This window comes from Malaclemys terrapin, chromosome 1 (genome assembly GCF_027887155.1).
Source record: "Malaclemys terrapin pileata isolate rMalTer1 chromosome 1, rMalTer1.hap1, whole genome shotgun sequence".
NCBI classification, from domain to species: domain Eukaryota; kingdom Metazoa; phylum Chordata; order Testudines; family Emydidae; genus Malaclemys; species Malaclemys terrapin.
Genome location: NC_071505.1, coordinates 71,862,883 through 71,881,074, shown reverse-complemented (window position 1 = coordinate 71,881,074; position 18,192 = coordinate 71,862,883). Strand labels below are relative to the sequence as shown.

The following is an 18,192-nucleotide window of genomic DNA, read 5'->3' as shown; positions in this document are numbered from 1 at the left end:
TTAAGAATTTAGAATGTTTTAAACAGTGAGTATTTCAAAGAACAGCTGCTTTTATCCTTCAAAGCAGTGAAACCAAGATAAAATCATGTTGTGTTGAAGTACCCGAAAGCAATGCGTGCATGCAGCCATGCAGACAAACGACTGATGTTGCAGAAAGTAAAGCAACTATACCACTGAGCCGGTGCCTACAGTCCTTATTTAGGCAAAACCACCGTCAGTTTTGCTTGAGTAAAGATTGCAGGATCTAGCCCACTATCAGTACTGTGTTATGGTGCACCTAAACACCTCAGTCACAGCTTGTTAGGCAAAAGATTTCAGCATACCTTTCCTTCTAGGTTCCAAAATGTGACTATTAAAGCTGTGACTTAAAATAAGTGGACATTATCTGCCTGTGAGTGAGTGTTTTGATTTATTCACTGTGTCTTCCTGCTAGATGACAGATTTGTTTGTTGTTTCTTGTGTATGTTACCCTGGGATCTGTAATTTATAGCTCTGGTTTCTTTTAAATACTCTCATAGGAAAGCTCAGTAAAGAAATGTCCCAAAAAAGGATTATTTTTATGAACATCTTCAAGGGGAAAAACAGACTATGTATGCAGTAGTGGCTGTAACCTCTGGGGATATCTTTCTCGTTGAGTGATTGCATAGCCTGAGTCTCTTATTGTTCCTGTTCTCAAACTGGAGCTGTCATTATAAGACTGAGCATATACATGGAAGAGCCTAAAGTAATAGAAGTAAGACACGCATTAGGAAAATCCCTTTGAAATAGGTTACCCGATGCTTCTTTATTACATTTAACTGGACTTTTAGCATGGCTAGAATTTTCTTAAGTCACTATTAATACTGCTGCTGAAATTTTACAACCAAACCCTTAACTACATTTATTTAATACGTGCCCTATAAGCTGGGGGTCATGATTTCGCCTCTTATGTAAGGGAGCATGGTAAGCATTACTATGTCAGGATACAGGAAAACTGAGCAAGATTGATCTCATACTTGTTCTCTTCATCCATATGCCTTGTTCATGCTTTAATTTATTTGGGAGGGGGAAAAGGAGTGTTATACCAGAATTCATAAATCAGACTGCAACAGATTTTTAAGAAAATGCTGCTTGAGGGAAATTCACATAGACCTTTGTCAAAGTGTCACTCTATTTTGTAGTAGTCTCCAACTACAAGGTAGGGGCCAGACCCCCAGTTAGAATAATGGGCATAGCTTCACTCACTACAATTAAGCTAAGTCTAATTACACCCTCAAAGGATCTGGCCCAATGTGACTACATTTTTCATCACAAGACTGAATCTCAAAGGTTTCTGCAACAGAAAAATCCGCTGTGCCTCAGGTCACCAACTAACTAAGACATGAGCAATACTGTAACTGAGCATGAGATGAACCTTTACTCTATATAATGAGCAAAGAAATAAATGCAACAGAATTATCAAAGGAATACCTTGAACGTAAATTGCTCATTGAAGACAGGGTTAAGGGTCTTTCTGTGGACTTTTGTTTCATATTTCTTCTTCTTATCAGGCAGCAGGAAAACTTTCACATAGGGATCAGATGTTCCGCCCATATCTAAAGCAGGCAGCTCAGCTGCCTGAATAATCCCTACCAAAAGCTGAAAGGAGAGAGAGAGAGAACGGAACACTGAAGAGACATTTAAGGAAATATTTATGTAGTCAAAAAAATGGAGATTTTTCTGTCATTACTACCCTTTCTTTTTTGCTTGTTGCTCGGCTTTAAAAGAAAAAAGCAAACAAAAACATCTACCATCCTTTCCAGAGCCTCTGCACACAAGGCAAATGGAGCAAAGCTATAGACTGCACAAAACCAATTATGGAAGAAGGAGACTCCAGGCAGTGTGTTTTTAAGCAGAAAAGAAGCTTTTTAAAGAGCAGCTGATTACAGTTAAATATGAAATTCATTTTTTTTTAAACTGCAATCAAATAGGTTCCCAATTGCTATAGTTGCTTGTATGTTCGTTTTCTGTGCAGGGCACTGTGCAATTTTGACTATGAAATTTGTATTCCAAAACCATCCCCAAACTACATAAAAAAAGAAACAAGAACGTTAAATGCAAATCTTTGGTATGGGATAGAATTTTCATAGAAACAAGTGGGTCTTGCAATCTTCACATTTCACATTTATTTCTCTATGCAAACATGGGTCTTAGGCACTAAACAGTAACATTCTTAAAGGCATATAAGTGACTACAAGTCAATGAGGTTTAGGCTCTAAGTGTCTAAATCACTTCTGAAAATAGATTTAGGTGGCAAAGGCACTTTGGCTCAGATTTTTGAAGGTATTTAGGCATTTCTGCATGCAACATTGCAATACCTAACTGATTTAGGAGCTTACATCTAATTTTAAAATGAATTCAAGCATTTATGTGCCTAAACCCCTTTTCAAAATGTGACAGGCTCATAAATCACTTAGGCATTGCTACACTGAGCACAGCAATGCCTATATACCTTTAAAAACCTGGGCCCTAGGCACTTTTGATAATTTTACCCACAGTATCCATTTTTTTCAGTCACAGAAGGATGGATGTCCTGCTCTAAAGCAGACGATGATTATTATTTGTATTACAGTAGCCCCTAGAGAACCAGCTGAGATCAGGGCCCTACTCTGCTAAATGCTGTACATATGGCTAGTAAAAGACACTCCATGCATTGAAGCTCTTACAAGCTGAATAGACAACACATACACAGGGTTAGAGAAAGGCAGTATTAGCAAACTCATTTTACAGGCAGGGAATTGAAACAGAGAGTCCTTGTGGCCCAGATTTTTAAAGGGGCATTTAGCCATCTTTGTACATGCTTTGCAATGCTTAACTGATTTAGGAGCCTAAATCTCACATTCAAAAGGGGATTTAGGCACACAGGAGCCAAAATCCCATCAACTCAGAGTGCCTAAGTCCTTTTTTGAAAATGAGATTTAGGCTCCTAGATTAGTTAGACATTGCAACACTGTGTGCAGCAATACCTAAATACCTTAAAACTCTGGGCCCAGGTGACTTGTCCAAGGTCACACAGGAAATGTGAGGCAAAGCTGGGACACACAAGCAGATCCTTCTAAGACACAATCCAGTGCCTTTACCACAAGACATTCTTTGTTCTCATAGACCAGTTGTTTGAAAATTAGAAATAGGAGCTCAAGCAATTGGAACAGCTAAATTCTCACCTGGGAAAGGAATTGTATTCTCATAGATTCTTAAAAGTGGGATTTATTTTTGCCTATTTTAAATTCAAAATGTGTCATGTGCTTTCCTACCTTCTTAAGCTCCATGAAGCATTTTTCCTTTACCTCTACTCGGCACTTTTCCTTTTCTCTTTCATTGCTATTCTACATGCATAATAGTTCATGAATACATGGTCGGGCTCAGGATCTACCTCAAATCTTTCACATCAAAGAGTGAAAAATGAGCCTATGACAGTTAACAGAGTGGAAAAGGAATTCACTTCCATTTTAAAAGCTTGCACTCTAAAACGGAAACATCATGCTTGAGAGAGTATTTTGGTCAGCTTGTCCCCATTTTTAACCCAGATGAACACACCAAATGGTAATTGGGTTTCCAGCTCCATGCAGCTGTGCTGCACCATCACACCACTAACATCCAATCCCAAGGAAGTACCAGAGCTCAGAAGGGAAATTTAATCTTAGAGTTAGGGCAGCAGAATAAAATAGGAACCCACAACACCATACAATTTCACACCTTAATTAAACACAGCACACTATCAAAGATGTGGTGTGGGGAAAAGAAATAAATGATTTTCATCACATTCTATTTTGTTTTTGGAAAATTTAGTTCTCAACCTCAATGTGGCATTTCCTTAATAAAATTCACAAAGAAAGTTTATTTTCATCTCCTATGGGATCTCAGATCTATTTATCACAAAAGATTTGCAGCTTTTCTTTTCTTTTTTCCTCCCTTAGATCTTCTACCCTTTGAAGAGTCTAAAGTTTCCTACGGATTTCAAGTGATGAAGACAGGCCAAGTAAAGGACTATAGGGCAGAGAATTCTTACTACAGTGTTTTCTTGGGGAGTTGAGGAAAAAATTCCTTCATCCATAGACTCTAGAAAGATTTCAGAATTCTTTTTGCCTCTTGCTTTGAAAAGCAGAAGCAGTGACAGAAGTTAGTTTAAATGATTTGGAGAGGATAGTGCCAGGACATAGCCTTATGCAATGTCCTCCTGTAGATACAGGGAATTTACTTAATTTTTGCCGATACTCCCCCTTCGCCCCCTGAAACAAACATATGTTATGTCAAGAAGACCATTAGCTAAAGAATCTGAATTTATGTTAGTGGAAATAGATTGCAAACTACATATGGAAGTTAGTTTAGATGAAGAAATTTACAGGAATTTCAGTCCATATTAATTTCTTTCCCTAAATAGAGAACAATTTTTTGTTCTGGCTAAAAGCCTTAAAAACAACAAACCTTTGATGTGATTTCTCAAATGAAAAGTTCACCCAAAGACAATAATTTGGAGAAGAAACATTCTTTGGAGTTTTCTGTCCCAAATAAATGAAATAGTCTATTCAATGTGAGTGTGTGCTTATGCACGAGCATGCAAATTGTGGAGACTGAAGAAGGCAGATCCCAAACAAGGAAGCTTTGCACTCCATGCCTGGCAAGAAGCCAAGCAGAGCGGAGGAACGTGGGCAAGCTCAGGGAGTGGTGAAGACATGAGAAGCAGGTCCGTACAAAACAGATCCACGCCCCTGAAATTTTTATGGCTGCTATTCCTGTTCATAGTCTGGAGAAGCAGCCAAACCTCAATTGTATCAGTTTCCAGCCTCCAAATTTCAGGTGGTGGTATTAGTGGAGGTAGGAGATTTTTTTCTACCCAACTCCCTGCAGAGTTCTTAGGGGCAGAGCCCTTTTATTTGGACTTCACTGACAGACTAAGGACGGATTAGCAGGCTGTACATTTCTGTTCAACCCAACAGAACTAGATAAGAGAGCCTGGAATTCTAATTAATTAGAGAGACAGCATGGGCCAATGTATAGACCATTAGACTGGCGGTCAGGAGATTATCCCTCACTGTACTATTGACCTGCAGTGAGACTTTGGATGAGTCACTGCACCTCTCTGGGCCTCCATTTTCCCTCCCACACTTTGTCTGTCTTATCTGTTTAGATTATAAACTCCTTAGGGCAATGACTGTTTCTTACAATGCATTCATAGGCTGCCTAGCACAATGGGGCCCAGTCTTAGTTGGAGCTTGTAGGCAATACTGTAATACAAATAGTTAATAAATCATCATCATCATTAGAAAAAACTTTGGCATAAAGTTTGATTAGAAATGCAGTGTACCCTTAACATGTATTAAACACAAATGGAGAAGGAATAGTTTCATAAAGCCTCAGACTTGCTTTCTAATTTTCTTCAATGCAAGCTAGAATGCCAAGTATCTACTCTGCATGCCTGTATTTTTGCAGTCTCCTTTCACCTGCACAGCAATGTATCACTGGTTGTTTGTTCCACACCTGATTGTTCTGGAAGTCATAATCCAAAGAGTATTGGATTTTCCCTAATTTTTCCTCTTCTTTGGGTTCTTCTTTATCTTCCCCGTCAGTCAGCCCAGTCTCAGCATCATCATCCTTAAGGGCCTGCAAAGAAGAAAAGAAACCATAATAAATATGACTAGCTTCTTAACACTAACCTAAAATAGATACTCTGTCCTCAAATCTATTGTAAAGCCATTAAAGCAAGCATGATGGCACAAATCCATATATGCTGTTTACATATATTTATAGTATTCAAGTTGCGCAAGAAAACTTTTTTTAAATCAGCAAGCAGCAGGGAAGCAATGGAAGTAGGAAGAAAGCTTCTTGGGACATGGCCAGCAAGAACTGTTACAAAGTCTGAAAACAGAAAGCAAATGTCAACTTGATATTTTAAAAAGTCTGCTCTAATCCAATTGCCTCTTAAAGAGGCCAAATGTGGACAAACATGCTATTAAGTAGGCAAAGTCACATTCATTCCTCTTAAAGAGATCTCAGCAATGTCAAATCTAGCTGTGCATGCTGTGAATTATTTGCGATAGAGCCATGGGTTTCTGTAGGATTACGGCTGGTAAAAAGAGAGTATTGTGGGTGAGTTCTTCCTACATTTGACAGGTTGTTATTTAGGATGAATATGAAAAGCAAAAGGTATCACCATGCCACTAGCAAATGCATGTTCATAGAAAAGGCCACCACACTAGTCCCATTGTCCTTTTATTCATTCTTTATACAAAGCTAGGCTGAACCAAACTGATTTACAGATGCACTGATTTTGTAAAGTTAGAGAGAAATATACATTTTGTCTATTATATAAAATAGCATTCTTCTTTTTAAGACGCAGCAGCTATCTTAGATGCTACACAAGAGAAAAATACAATTTGAAAACATCCTTTTGTGCTGTACCAGAAAGCAGAAGTATTCTTGTTGCACAGGAATACATACAATTATGAAAACATTAAAACTGCCCCATCTTGCAAACTTTTGCCTGAGGGAGAACTAAATGATGGGGCTCAGGGTAATGAGCCAAATATTAAAATAAAATGATTAATATTTCCTCATAAGCATGAAAATAATATCAAGATCACAAAGGCAAAGAATTAAACACTGAATACTTACCTGGAATTGATATGAGAAAAACTGAATTCATCATAGATTTACACTCTTGCATGTACCTTTTAGGGAGTACTTGAAAAGCTTCTGAAATTTCTATAACTTCCCAAAAGCAGTGAAGACAATATACACTGATCTTACTTCTACTGAAGCGAACGGGAGTTTAGTTTTTTACTTTGATGTGAAGAAGATTGGGCCCTGGTATCCCAATGCCCCTCATTATTGAAAGTCCTAAATGCTTTAGCTCAGAAAGTCAAATAGTAAGGACCTGTTCCAACTATCCTTGTTTTTGTTATTAATAACCTCTGTACTGAATATATAGGATATCTGCTAGCACTTGAACTTTAGAAGAGGGACTTGTGGGAAGAAAAAATAGGATTGTATCTTTCAACCCCTTTAAAATACTGGACTAAGATTTCTGGAAGGTAAAATGCTAAATAGTTTGCAAAAAATCAGAGATTGTTCTTTTTACCTAGGGATAATTGGCATGTTGCACCAGTAGATTGTATGAATATACAGTGTTATATATGCAAATTTTATCAGCATGAAAGTGGCATTCAATATAAAGCACTGATTATTTTCAAAAGGGCTCATATTACTCATTTTTAATAAAATGCAGAGAGTACAGGACAGTGAGAGAACCACTTGCTTGTTTTTCTTTTTCCTGTCATGCCATCAGATGGTTAGAATGAATCGACATTATTTGTAAAGACACAGATGTCAGGTGGGTGTATATACTTGAGATCCAGGTACAACGAAGGTGACAAAGGCTATACCTACAGTTGGCACTCGTTGCCAAAGAAATATTGGCTGCAAAAGCCAGACCACTTATGTCACATTCATGCCTTGACACCCTGTCTCACATATTCATGCTTACTTCATGAAATCTCTAGGAGCAGAAGCTCATGTGCTGGGTCACAACGTCACTTAAATTTAGACCAGCTGCCCCTCTGTCATGGGAGCTGGGAGGGGGGCTCCACCATTATGGCATCCACAGCCCCCTCATTGGTGGAGGAGTGCCCTGCTTCCAGGCACTTCTGGAATGTGTGTGTGGGGGGGTGCTGGCCAGAGACAGATTGTTTGGGAGTGAGAACCAATCAGCCAGTGGGCAGACAGGAACTGAAGCTGAGTGGTGTAGAGGGGAGTCATTGATGGGAAAGTCGAGCTGAATGATATTAGGCAGCTTTACTAAAAGACTGTCCCTCTCAGCAACCTCACTCAGTCTTTTTGTTTTTTTCTGGAGTTGTGATCGGGGGACTGTGTGACATCATACCAGTTCTCACAAAAACTCATGCATTACAACTTTGCCAACTTGAGTTCTCTGCAAAAGCATCAACCTTCTTAGTCAGTTGTAAAGAGAGCAGGGGCTGAGCAACAGTGATTCGAATCGGAATACTGAAGCAGAAACATTTGTTTGCCAAGAATCACTTGTAAACTAAAGGTCAGATTCAGAATTGTAAAGTACTATAATAAACTTTTGTAATCTGATGCTAATGGGCTAGATCCTCAGCTTGTGTAAATCAGCATACTTTCTTCACTGAAGTCAATGAAGTAACATCAGTTTATGCAAGATGAGGATCTGGTCCAGATATTACAGATACCAATTCTATTAGTGAATGATGGATGCCGATTAATGATTTGAGCTCTCTTAGTCAGAATATAAATTACTGGATATTTTAACAAGGGAAAAAATGCTAAAAATGATCAAAATCTCCTATGAAGTCAAGTCAGTAAACCTGAAAGAGATGGTGGAATATTTTTCTAATGAAAAATATTTCATTTTGGCTGTGCTAAACCTATTTAAAATGTGAGTAACATTTACATTTCTTAATCCCTGAGCTGCTGGTCTCTACTGAAGCTCCTTTGCTATGGCTGAATGGCAATCTTTTAAGTGCTGGCAAAGATGGCACTGCAAAAATGAGCTGCCTGGTAACAAAGAATAGCATCGGAGCAGGGCCAGAATAAGGCCCATGTCTTGGGCCCCAGTTTTTGGAGTCATCATGTGATTACATCAGAATCTCCATTTTCATTTAAAAAAAAAAAGTACATTTCTAGGCCCCTCAGTTGTGAAGAAGAATTTGAGGCTGCGACCATGTGTAACTGAGACAGAGACATGTGACTGAGTCTGCAGACTGCCAGGAATAATAGCTCTGAGAGGGGCAAACTGTGTGTTAACACCATGATGCACTGCTCTGAGGAGCCTTGTTAACATCACCCCAGCAGAGGACTCTGTGGCAGGAGAATTAAACAGATCCAGCATATTCATCCACATACACCCTAGCTGCTGGGGTGAGCACTGCCCATCCTCTGTATTGGGGGAGGGGGAGAAGGAAGGGGCAGAGGAAGAGGAGATCCCCCTGTTGCTGTCCCTGCCTCTCTTGAAGGCAAGGGCATCCTTGCTGCCGTTTCTTGGGGGAGGGGGGGGAGAGGGGAGGGGGAAAGAGGCCAAATACTGTGGCCTTTGTCTTTCAGGGAGTGGAGAGAAGACCTCTCTGACTATATTTTTAGTGATGTTAGCCATCTACTGACTCACTGAGAAGTGGTCGGTGAGAATAGGTCTCTATAATCTAGGATACTGCCTGCAGAGAACAAGAATTACATGCAAGTAATTTGTTTTCTCTAGGGAAGAAAAAATATCCACACAGATGCCAGAGCTACAGAGATCTCACTATCAAACAAATCTTAAAACAAACAAATAAAACAAAACAGGGAACACAGGAAGTTATAACAGTGGTGGATTTGTTGCACAATGCTAAGTGCACACAGACCCCAGTGAATTATTAGAATCCCTTCCACACGCATTATAGAAGGCATTTGGAAGGTATCTGTTGGGTAGAAGAGAAAGAAAAGGTACCATATGACTTGTCTCTATCAAGGAGCCAGATCGTTCTTTCTGACCTTGGACCAGAAATACAGGAGACTTATCAAACTTTGAGAATAGGATCAAGTGTGTTGATTTTACCAAGGTCAGGAGACGAGGAGGGACTGGTTGTTACCATAGCAAGCTGCGTACAATAATTTTTATCTTTAAGGAAGGAATTTGCTTTCAAATCAAAGGCTGGTACTTTAATAGAATCTGGGTCAAAAGAAGTTGGCACAGAAGTTTCTCGTGTGATGCATCTACTCTGTTCCAAAGAGGAAGAAGCACTGGATTGTGTCAAAGTAGTTGAAGCACCACCTAGGGATTTTTATTTTATGTTGAGGTTCTTTGGATAGGGGATATTTAAAGGAAATGTACTGTGACCCTCAGGTTTTTTTGGTCTTTTTTTTTTCCAGCTGATCATAGTGTTTTAGTTTTTAGGTCCAATATTTCGTGATCTAGTATGCCTGTAAGCTATTTTGGTTTTTTTTAGTACTATTAAAAAGTTTATAATTATAATTTCTCTTCCTCTTCATGCCTGTACAGTTGATTTCATGGTACTCAGGTAGCACTGGTTTACAGGGAGAGGGATGTGAAAAGTTTCTCTAATAATTTTTTAAAGGCCATTAAATATTTTAAAATTTGTTTTTCTGTAAAATATCCAGCATAAAAAGACTACATCATGGAGTGGTTGTGGAGATAGGCTTTATGTGCACTAATTTGGGATGATTTCGTAATTCACTCATGAGATTTCACCATTTCTGAGTAATATATACAAAAAACAATAAAATCATGATACCATATCATCATACGTATGTGTGTTTTATGTATATACATATATGTAAACATGCAGAGCAGTGCAAAAAAACTCCTGTGTTAGTGCAACATAAAGGTGAAAGGTTGCACACTCATCTCACAAAAAGTCAGGAAATGCAAAAGTTATGGTTCCAGCTACAACATAACTCAGCCACACTATATATCTTGTATGTTTATGTTTTACCATGTTTTAGTTAACTCTTTTTAAAGCTCTTCTGCTGTTTAAGTGCCTTCCGGAAAACTACGTTAGAACAATTCAAGTCAGAAGTGAGTGACAGTCACAACGTGCTTGTTCGTTCCTCATTTCCATAGCACAATTAAGGGTGGATTTGTACACTTCTATTTCCTTGTGCATTGCTATGAACAAAGATCCTTTCTCTTCCTCATTTTCAGTAGTCTCATCTCTTCTTGACTCCCTCAGTGCTAGAAAAACTTGGGAGGAGTCAGAATTCTGTAGGGTTCAACGAAGAGTGTTTCTTGAATTTTCACCCTACAAGCCCTTTTCATGTGCAGACAGGAGCTATCCTGCAGGGACAGCTGTTCTTCTGCTGGTTCTCCTGTCCTTCCCTTCCTCCCTCCCTCACAGCATAGCCCCCCATCAAGGCCAAGCTCCCATTGATTGGGTTAACCTGTAACTTCTCAGCATCAGCCACAAAGGGGACCCCAAAGGACTAAAACAGCTCCAGGCTCTATTTACTCACTCCCAGAATTTCACATGGAAACTCTGAAGGTCTGCAAGGGAATGAGCATAGTGGGTCCTCTGATCCTCCTCAACTTCCTGAATCTCTATCAACACAGAGCTGAGCCATGTGAATCACAAAATGGGAAAATACTGCAGCAAGGGTTGTCCTCCTCCACCTACTACATAGAAAGGGAAAGGAATCATGTATGAGAGATCTCCATGCAAAGATCCATGAAGAAGTCTACAGCTCATTATGCCTCTGGTCTCAGTTATCTTACAGGATTGCATTTGCTAGCTCCTCACTAATTTCACTGTGACCTCGCTAGGACTCCAAATAGGCTAAACTCTTTCAGTGTCACTTATAGAAGGATATCTTCATCAGGATTGTTTCCACCCACTAAGTGGACCATGAATTCATGCTTCAAAACACAGTTAACAAAAGCAACTGTGAAAGCACCTTGGTAGTAAAAATAAAACAAAATCACATAGAGTACAGTCTGTAAGTCTACCTGCCAAGCAACGTTCACTGCAGTCTGAATTCCACCCAAGGCTATCCCATCAGCCAATCTTTTTGTTCATAGGGTGAAAAATAGGGTTATTTTAAATGCCTGCATGCTGCCCTGGCCTCAGGATTGTGCAAAGCTTGTTGAATGTGCAGGCAGGAAAACAATATTCATATTATAAAGAGAAAATTTTGTGCTATGTCCAACAATGCAGTTTGTCGCAAGGCCAATTTCCCTCCTTCTCCCAAATTTGATGGCCAAGCTCCATATCTCTCTCTTATTTCAAGCCAAACTCAAGCATAATCATTCAGGCTTGTTTTTTCTAACCTCCACAGGTGGATTGAATATCCAAAGAAAACAATGAGGAACTGCTGAAATCCCCACAATATGAGTACATATCTTTTATCATATCAGTTCCACACACATTCAAGAACAGCATAGCTGTGACTCTCCTGATCTTTTATCCCATAGGGACAGGAGGACCTTTAAAAGTTACTGGCTGATTTCCCCTCATCCACCAAAACAACAGCCTGGTCTCCTCGCTATTGTAACTACATTCGCTTATCAGAGTCCCTCAGAAGGAGAGGCAAGTCTCATTCTTCCAGCATCTGCTTTCTCTCCATGAATTCATTAAAAACCCATTTTGTTTCTCAGGTTCCAGTGGCTGAGCCAGGCTTTGGTTACTGTGAACTCTACTTTATCCATTACTGCTGCAAGACTGTTGTCCTGCATCAGCAGTGGGCCATACCGAGGCACGTAATGAGCTGTGTCCAACACGAAGTGTTTTGACATCACTTTCTCCCTTGTTATACAGGTTTTAAATGGACAGCCAATTACTCAAAATGTTTTGGTTTTGAGGACTGTTGTGAGGTTAGACAAGGCTTTTGAAGTGTTTCATTAGATATCAGTGGCTCATTTGGGTATTGTTTGTAGCCATATTGGTATCTTTGGTGCAATCTGAACATGGACTGGAAGCTGGAAGACACTGTACTAAGTGTGGGAGATATGGTCCCCACAAGCAACCCCTTTATCTGCAGCCAGTATCAGTTTGCTGAAATTGAACATGATAATCTAAATGAATCATATAACCACAATAGGTCACTTTATCCAATTTGGACTGTATGCATTTTACAGTGCAATTAACATAAGCATAGCCAGCCTTATGATATGTGAAGCCCCAGGCTGCTATAAAGGTTAAAATCAGGCAATGAGTTGTCTTCCCCTTTGGCACAATTGCTTGAAATAGTGACTGGACTATACTCTGAGCTGCAAAGTGGAATGACCAGAGAGAGCATTTGCTATGCTTGCTGTTCAACCTATTCATAAATGATCTGGAAAAGGGGTTAAGCAGTGACATGGCAAAGTTAGCAGATAATACTAAATTACTCAAGATAATTAAGTCCAAAGCTGACTGCAAAGAATTACAAAGGGATTTCACAAACTGGGTGACAAAATGGCAGATGAAATTCCAGGTGGATAAGTGCAAAGTAATGCACATTGGAAAACATAATCCTAACTATACATACAAAATGGTGGGTTCTAAATTAGCTGTTCCCATTCAAGAAAGAGATCTTGGAGTCACTGTGGATAGTTTTCTGAAAATACCTGCTCAATGTGCAGCAACAGTCAAAAAAGCCCACAGAATGTAGGAACCATCCAGAAAGGGATAGATAAGATAGAAAATATCATAATGCCACTATATAAATTCATGATATGCCCACACCTTGAATACTGCATGAAGTTCTGGTTGCCCCATTTCTAAAAAATATATAGTAGAATTGGAAAAGGTATAGAAAAGGGAAAGAAAAAAGATCAAGGGTATGGAACGGCTTCCATACAAAGAGCAATTAAAAAAGATGGGGATTGTTCAGCTTTGAAAAGAGATGACTAAGGGAAGAGACAACAGAGATCAATACAATTATGAATGGTGTGGAGAAAGTGAATAGGGAAGTGTTATTTACCTCTTCACATAACAAAAGAACTAATGGTCACCTAATGAAATTAATCGGCAGCTGGTTTAAAACATACATAAGGAAGTACTTCATACAATGCACAATCAACCTGTGGAATTCATTGCCAATGGATGTTGTGAAGGCTAAAAATATAACTGGGTTAAAAAATTATACAAGTTCATTTAGGATAGGTCCATCATTCCCTCTGAAGCATCTGGCACTGTCCACTGTCGAAATACAGGATACTGGGCTTGATGAACCATTGGTCTGACACAGTATGGCCATTCTTATGTTCTTAAGTGATTTACCCTCGGTCACACAGTGAGTCAGTGGCAGGACTGGGGATGGAATCCATACAGCCTAATTTCCAATCTTCTGCTTTAGCTAATACACAAACTCCCCCCAAGATAAAAATCTCTCACAAATAGCAGTGTTTCAGCCTGATGCAATTAGAAATGGCTGAGATATTAAATCGCCTTCTTCACAAATGCTTCGTGACCCAATAAAAGGTGCAGACCATCACGGCAATTATTCTCCAAGAAACAGGGCTGAATTTTTGATAATTTTTCAGTGCCACTGTTCATCACAGAAGTGAATAAGTCTATTCCTTTCCCAAAGGCTGAGCTTAAGCAAGAAATTTGCTGTACCAATGCATTAAATTCAGACCCATTAAATCAGCAGCTATTACAGTGTCTCTAGAGTTGGATGTTTTTCTACAGATGAAAAAAAAAACGCAGGAGAAAATTATGGGAGATTGGTAGAGACTGATAAACTGAAGCACAGAAAATTGTGATAGGGATATCTTTAAAAAATGTTGGACTCGGTCTGCATCCAGGTACACCAGTGTCATTCTGGAATTACCCCACTAAAATCAATCTGGTGTGGAGTAGACTTTGGCTGACACCTTGAAGTGTACTCACTGTATTAAGACTACAAAATAACGAGAATAAAGGAATAGCATGAGTTACTGATTATTTTAGCACCAGTAGAAAGAGACCATTGTTTTGGTGTTTTTGAATATTTTTCTGTTTTGGTCTAGATTTGATACAGTGAAAATGCATATTAAAAAGAAATAAAAGCAGTACATTTCTTTTTTTGCACATACCAATTTTAAACTTGAGCTTTCTAGTACATTTTGACTTAATATATTTTAAGTATGGAGAAAATGACAACCTTTTATCCCACCAAAAAAAAAAAATCAATTTAGTTCAGCCTTTTGATGTGTCAAAGCTATGTATAAATCTTAGCTGAGGAGCCACAGCTGTCAGAAGACTAAATATATCAGAGCTTTAGATTAGGCGTGTCCAAATAGCAAAATAAACCTACCGCAAGTGACAATCCAGAACAGTCATGAGACACAACATAGATAAGGATGACATAGAAGGAAGAAATAAAAATTAAAATATCCATGCACAAACATTAGTAAAAACCATGGAGAAATGACCTTTTTCACAGAGAATATATTCTTTATTCACCTCCTTTACACAAGAAAGGCCTGATCCTGCAACCTTTACTCATGCGATTGGTCCTGCTGGAGCAGATAGCTCTACTTGCATAAATAAGAATTACTCTCATGAGTAAGGGTTTGAAGATCAGGATCCTAATCTGTACTTTAACTATTCTCCCTCTTCACAGCAACAACATTTATTCAAAATATCATATTAAAATTATGTTAAAGAAAAAGAACATGCTGAAATATGACAAATCTTTCTGAATACTGGATATTACACAATTCCGTGTCTAACAGTTACCAGTGATAAGGCTAAAGTTCTGACTCTGCAATCAGATCTACTTAGGGTGACCAGATGTCCCATTTTTAAAGGGACAGTCCCGTTTATTGGGACTTTTTCTTATATAGGCGCCTATTACCCCCTACCCCCTGTCCCGTTTCTGCTGGTCACCCTAGATCTACTAGTATGGACCCCTGTGACCATGCAGAGCCTCATTGGCTTCAGAGGGGCTCTAGGTGGGCACAGGGGCTGCTATTAGCAGGATCAGGGCCTAGAGTCAGTGGAATGTTATTGATTTTAATGAATATTTATTGGAAGAAGAAAAAAAGAAGTTACTTTGAGGGCCCAATCCTTTAGCTCTATCAAATGGAATAATTCCCAGTGAAGTTAATAGGACTTCTGCATGCACTATGGACTGGAACTTGCAAGCTGCCTATTGCCTACCAAGAGATATTGAGCACTCAACTTCCACTGAAATCAAAGGGAAGTGAAGGCACTGTGTTGAATCCAGGAGGTGATCAGAACTTTGCAGGTTAGGGCCTAATGACTACAGGATTAAGCCTTCGTGCTTTGGCAACATTTCAGATTTCTGGTACCATACATGGCCAATGCAATAATTCTTTCCAGGTGGATTAGAGTAGACCTTTTTCATATAGATTTGTCTTTTTGCTTTAAAATGTATCTCCTCGATATCTCAGAGGCACTCTCTTGCCATTTTATTTGTAACAGCGGCACTAAAATGATTACCTTCTGAAATAGCTTACATTCAATTTAGCAATACACTGTCTTCATGTGGAAGTGCTAAAACCTGAGGTGTTGATTCAAGAATAAATCATTAACTGATTGTGCTTATACTGAAAAACAAATACTGCAAATTATGGTCAAGGTTTTCCAGATTAGGAATTAAAACTGATAGTAGTTGATAGGTACTTAGGACTTATGAAAATAAAGCCACTGATTTAGATGCCAAAATATGGACCTAAGAGCCTAACTTTAGCATTTCTGAAAATGTTGGCAAGCAAGACAGATCCTCAATTGGTGTAAATTGTGATAGCTCCATTGGCCTCAATGGATATAACAATTTCCACCATCTGAGGATCCAATCCTATATGTTCAGTGGTGCATAAATTTATCAACAGACCACTGGTTAAATTCTAAATATATGGACACATTTATTTTAAAATAAATATAAAGATCATGTGAAGATATTAAGTTCTATATGACTTGAAACTGTAGCTTTTTGTATGCTTTTTGCAAAGTTTTGATTATCTCCATGACAATGAATTAGTAACTGGAATTTGACCTTTGTTTTCCTCCAAAAAGGGACTATGTGTCAAACTCTTCATTAACTATTAAGCGTAATTTTATATTTCAATGCTAGAGTCATTGGTCATTTATCCAGGTCATAACAAGTATAATAATATACTATAAGTACTTAATAATATACTTAATAATATACTGTAAGTACAAGAACAGTCTTATATGATACAGAACACATCTCATACAGATATCTACTAACAACATACGTTACTTGTCCTACAAAGAAATGTTAGGTTTGTTATCGTTAGTATCATTTCATGGCACACAACAAACAGTGAATTTTATCCTAAAAAATGTTCAAATGGTATTTTCAAATTATTTTCACTTCTACGGTCAAAAGTTTGCTAAAGTTGGCCAGGGCTAACTAAGCATTTAATGGACTGCTTTTTCAGACAATGTCTCAGAGGGAAATATCTCAAAAGTACTTTAATATTAATAAACTAGAACAAATTGTATAGCTCAAACACAGGGAGTCCAAGCATGCCTCCTCAAAATGCCTGAATCAAGACAGTATAAGACATTTCTTTTTCACATTTATCATATTAAGTAAAACAAAATCCTCATTAGACTTTTGCAAGGGAGGATCCAAGTTTTCTGCTCAGTAATATTCTGAGCTTCACCTCATTGAGCCCTTTAACTGTGGAATTTAACATATTTTGTGGCACTTCTGATGACAGAAAGCTATATGCAGTGGTCACCATTAAAATGTTGATCCATATAGTCTTAAAGTAATGAGCTTTCCCCACAATATTACTTATTCAGTATAGGGAATGCCTGTAATATCTTGTATCAGAGGGGTAGCCGTGTTAGTCTGGATCTGTAAAAAGCAATAAAGAATCCTGACGAAGTGGGTATTCACCCACAAAAGCTCATGCTCCAATACGTCTGTTAGTCTATAAGGTACCACAGGACTCTTTGTTGCTTGTAATATCTTGATAAAGCTAATTGCTTTCAAATGGTGTGTAAATGAAGAGTCCATTTTCAGTTATGTGCAAACTGTGCCTCTAAATTTAGTCAATGGGCCTGCAAATGTAAGGAGTAAGGAAATATTAAAGAGCTCTCTGGCTGAATACTGCATGCTGCTAAGGGCCTGATCCTGCTGCTGCTGAAGTCAACCGTGGAACTTCCACTGGCTTTAGTGGTGCAGGATTAGATCCCAAGTGCACAGAGAGTGCCTTCAGATTCTAATCTTCCCCATGCAAAGTCTTAATTATTTGCAGAAGTGAAGCTGAAGCATCTACTCCAGCTGAAAAGGTTTTGTGCTGCAGTTCCTTAATTCTCCTGAATATACATTATTTGAAAAATGTACTCCTGTGTGGCCTTAGCTGCTGAAATACTTCCAGATGATCTACACAACAGTATGGTTTATCCCCACTCATCAACCCTAGCACTAACTAGATAACTAGTGAAGATGGTTTCGTTTGTATTTTACCACCCCTGTATTTACCATACATCTGAACTCTTTACCACCCCATCCCACAAGAGAGCCAACACTGTGGAATTTTCCTCTGATCAAAAGTGTAGACAGTCTTCTTCCAGATCAATGCTAATCTATTCTGTGGCGCCAAGGGAACATTGGATTAGATGCAGGGTCCTGCAACCTTCCAGTTAGTGCCCAAGTATAGCACCTCTCTCACACACAACAGGTCAGAAGCAAGGGTTTCTTTGCTGTTCTCCAATTAATGTTGCGCAAATAGCAGCATGA

At 38.7% G+C, this 18,192-nt stretch overlaps 1 protein-coding gene across 5 annotated transcripts in view; it reads right to left on the bottom strand.

The window, feature by feature from the left end:
- SYT1 (synaptotagmin 1) overlaps nt 1-18,192 on the bottom strand; it is a 501,584-nt gene that overhangs the window by 108,557 nt on the left and 374,835 nt on the right. For 4 of the 5 annotated variants that reach the window (XM_054027093.1, XM_054027110.1, XM_054027102.1 and 1 more), the window contains 2 exons: nt 5,497-5,619; nt 1,450-1,617 (listed from right to left, as the gene is read on the bottom strand). In XM_054027093.1, coding sequence (XP_053883068.1) covers nt 1,450-1,617; nt 5,497-5,619 — 291 coding nt within the window. The remainder of the gene's footprint in view (nt 1-1,449; nt 1,618-5,496; nt 5,620-18,192) is intronic. The other variant, XM_054027128.1, reaches the window with a different exon arrangement.